This window comes from Onychomys torridus, chromosome X, assembly GCF_903995425.1.
Source record: "Onychomys torridus chromosome X, mOncTor1.1, whole genome shotgun sequence".
NCBI classification, from domain to species: Eukaryota; Metazoa; Chordata; class Mammalia; order Rodentia; family Cricetidae; genus Onychomys; species Onychomys torridus.
In genome coordinates, this window is record NC_050466.1 from 39,574,186 (window position 1) to 39,578,433 (window position 4,248).

The following is a 4,248-nucleotide window of genomic DNA, read 5'->3' on the forward strand; positions in this document are numbered from 1 at the left end:
GTGCACCAAGGACACTACCCAAAGTCCAGAACCAAGAGGATACCCAAAGTCCCTAGACGCATGCGTTACTGTGGGCCCTGGAGTCCCAGGATCTTCCAGTTGCCTAAATGTTGAGGACTTTTCTCATATTCTTTTCCAGCTTCCTGTAGGATAAGCAACAGGAAAGCAGCAGGCTAGCAGGGCTCTGGGACATCACCTACCAAGAAGTTTTGTGAGTATGCGTCTGTTAGAATCATCAGAAATGAGAATTTTAGCTCAGGCTACTCACACTACCTTTCCCTCCCCCAGGTATGTGGGATCCATTCACCCATTCTTCTGCTTTTACACCAGCCTACCATCTCCAATCAAATTCATTATGCCATACATTCCATACTTCAACCTTGAAAAAGTTTTCCAGGATGCTTTTGAAATACATAGATTAGCTAAGGAGGAGGAAGAAACGGAAGAGGAGAAGGAAGAAGTGGAAGAGGAGGAGGAAGGGGAAGAGGAGGAGGAAGAAGGGGAAGAAGTGGAAGAGGAGGAAGAAGAAGGGGAAGAAGAGGAGGAAGAATGGGAGGCTACTGACAGTGACACCATCTCTTCCACATTATCTGCCTCTTTAAAAATCATTTTACCCCCCTCCTGCCCTTCCCCACCTTCCACTCTCTCATCCTGTCCTCTGTTTTGGGGCAGTCCAGATGAGACAGAAGGGTCTGTTTCCTGTATGCTGAGTATTTCTCAGAGCTGCCAGAGCACTTACTCCTTCACTTCATGTAGCAACTTTGATGAAGAATCTAGCAGCCTGGAAGAAGAGAGGCTAACCATTTTGAAGGTGACAGATGATGATGCCAAGTATCAAAAACTCAAAAGGCAAAAGGTATCTCAACTGGTCAATCTCCTGACCCTCACATCTAGAATGAAATAACGCACTGAAGAAGTGGGAATGCTCAGGGTTGTCAGAGAAGAGCACAGGAAACTATCCCCTGCCATCTTTAAGGAAGCTTCTAAGTGCTTGGAGATGGTTTTTGGTATTGATATAAAGGAAAACGATCATGTAAGCAGATCTTATGTCCTCACCAACACACTGAACCTCATATATGATGACAACAACCAGAGATTGCCTAGAAATGGCTTCCTGATAATTATTCTGGGTATGATATTCATGGAGGGAAACTGTGCCTCTGAAGAAAGCATGAGGGAATTCCTGAATGTGATAGGAATATATGATGGAAAGAAACACTCATTTATGGGGAGCCCAGGGAGTTCCTCACTAGAGATTTAGTGCAACAAAATTATCTGAGATACAGGCAGGTGCCTGAGAGTTATCCTCCATGTTATGTGTTCCTGTGGGGTCCAAGAGCCTACTCTGAAACAACCAAGATGGAAGTTCTAGAATTTTTGACCAAATTTACAAGGAGGGACCCAATTTATTTCTCATCCTTATATAGTGAGGCATTGAGAGATGAAGAAGTGAGGGCCTGGGCCAGAAAGGGACCCATGGATTAGTACCATGTTCCTAACAACATGGGGCTGTCTAATTATTGATTTTTAAAAAGACAGTCAACGAGAGAAAGCCTGATCTGACCTAGTCTGGTGATCAGATGGCTAAACACCCTAACAGTCGTGCTGGAACTCTCATCCAATAACTGATGGAAGTGGATGCAGAGATCCTCAGCCAGGCCCCAGGTGGAGCTCCAGGTGTCCAACTGTCAAGAAAGAGGAGGGACTGTAAGAGCATGAATTATTGAGACCAAGATTGCAAAAAGCACAGGGACAAATAGCCAAACGAATGGAAGCACATGAATTATGAAGCAAAGGCTGTGGAGCCCCCAGCTGGATCAGGCCCTCTGGATAAGTGAGACAATTGAATAGCTTGAACTGTTTGGGAGGCATCCAGGCTGTGGGACCAGGACCTGTCCTTAGTGCATGAGCTGGCTGTTTGGAACCTTGGGCTTACACAGGGACACATGCTCAGACTGGAAGGAGGGGACTGGACCTGCCTATACTGAATCCACCAGGTTTAAATGAATCCCCAGGGGAGTCTTGGCCCTGGAGGAGATGGGAATGGAGGGGAGGGACTGTGGGGAAGGTGGGGGTGGGGGCGGGAGGGGGGATGACAGGGGAACCCATGGCTGATATGTAAAATTAAAACACAAATAATAATAATAATAATAATAATAATAATAATAATAATGACAAAAAAAGAGAGTCAAATTTTTAAGTAAGTGGGGTGTGGTCAAGGTTAATCTGGGTATGCTTTGTATAGGGCAACTTTGTGTTCTGATTGTAGATGATGGGCATTGTTTCATCTGTTTGCTTTTGGGGTACTTTTTCCAATGCTCATCTTTGAAATTGTGTGGTATTACCTTTGCAATATAAGTTTTTGATTACTTACATCTGTTCCTATACCACATTTTGAGAAAATACAGGGGAACTAGTCAATGGTTAATCTTTGGGTTTGTTAACGCTTTGAGTCAACTCTGTAATGTGTGCCCAGGTTGGTTTGTTAAGAAAACAGGAAAAATGGTAATAAATCTTAAGATCTCTGCTCACCAATTCATTTATTTGCCAAACATTACTTGGATATATTTTTTAAATTGCATTCATTTTATTTTTTATGAGCATAAATGTTTTGCCTGTATGCATGCATATTTAACACATGTGTCCCTGGTACTCACAGAGGTCAGAAGAGGGCATCAATTCCTTGGATCTGGAGTTTCAGATGATTGTGAGTCACCATATGAGTGAATCCAGGTTCTTTGCAAGCAGAAAATACTATTAATACCTGAGCCACCTCTAGCCCCAAGATGGATTTTTTTTGGCATGTGCATGTTTTTTGGGAGGATTATGCAGATAAATAACCACATTTCCTTCCTAGAGATGGATAGAGTCTGGAAAGATGGCTGTGAAGACATAAACAAGAAAGAAGAAGGGTTATGTTGGACTGTGAGGATCCTTGGTGCAAATACCCTGAGCCAATGCCAGAGACCTGACTTAGTGAGTCTTTGAGGAGAGAGAAAATCCTAGGATCAAATTAAGTTGTTCCTTAGGATTCTAGCAGAACCAGAGAGAAATTCCTGGTTGTTGCCTGTGTGGGAAGGTATCTTGGAGCTTCTGCCTTGGTTCATTGTCTGCACTATGTAATTTTTGCTTGTCTTGGATTTTGAGACAGGATCTCTTTAGACCAGGCTGACCTTCAACTGATCTTCCTGCCTTCACATCCAAAGTGCTGAGATTATAGATATGCATTGCTAAATCAAGCTATTCAGTCTGACCCACAAAGCCAAACAGATTTACAAAAGGGTCTCCTGGCAAATAGGGTGAGAATCCTTCTGATTGCTGCCTGGAGACCACCAGGCTGCCAGTCTTTCTCTTTGCTTGGGTGATCCCGAGCCAAGGGATTCTTGTTTGACCAAATCTAACCAAGATCTAGGATCTGGTGGCAAAAAAATTAGTTCAGAAAGTATAGCCAGAGAATGACAGCTGGGAGGGGAGGACGCTTTTGTTTTAAAATTCTAGTCTCTTCAAGGTTTTTCAGTCTGGGAAGAATGACTCACATCCGAAATAACTTAGTTTATAGAGAGAAAAATATCATGACTTATTTGGAAAGCTGCATTTTGGGCTGATTTGATATTGATTCTCCTGTTGAGCACATTTCCCCCCCTGAATGAGTATGTGTAGGGTCAAATTAATATTCAAACTCAACTGACTTTCATTATATACACAATATATGCAGACTATATATTACAATGGTCCTACATGACATTATTGTTGACGTCAACTCCACAGAGAGCCAACATCAGAGTGCTTGGGAGGTACCTCCAAGATCATGAGATCACACAGCTGGTAAGTGGCAAGGCTGGACAGGAGTTCATCTTGTGTCCACACTGTTCTCATGCCTCCCAGCTGGCATTCTACTTATTTTCTTTTTAAAGATAAGGCTTCCAAAACCCAGCAATTTCCAGCTCCTTCCCTTTAAGCCATTTCCATTTCCCAAGTAGATTCAACTTCTTACTGTAAGGGAAAAAAGAGACTTCTACAACAAACCACTGTCACTCACCTGGAAAAACTGTCCAAATTATAAAAATCTGAAATAATTTATTATCAAATTTAGAATTTAAATAAAAACAAGTTTGCTCTAGTACTTGGTTTGCATTTTATTTTATGGCTGTAATTACTGTATTTTTCAAAACCCTACCTCCATTAACAGTTGGTAAAAGCCCCTTTTCAGGAAAGTTTGTTGCTTTTTTTCCCTTTTCTTTTTTAATG

General features: G+C 42.2%; 1 protein-coding gene across 1 annotated transcript; it reads left to right on the top strand.

Annotated features, from left to right (window-relative positions):
- Positions 1 to 355: 355 nt before the first annotated feature.
- LOC118574609 (melanoma-associated antigen 1-like) lies at positions 356 to 1,485 on the top strand. The gene is given in 2 exon segments (XM_036175560.1): positions 356 to 1,217; positions 1,220 to 1,485. Coding segments are annotated over 2 exon segments (1,128 nt in total).
- The last annotated feature ends 2,763 nt before the right edge of the window (positions 1,486 to 4,248 follow it).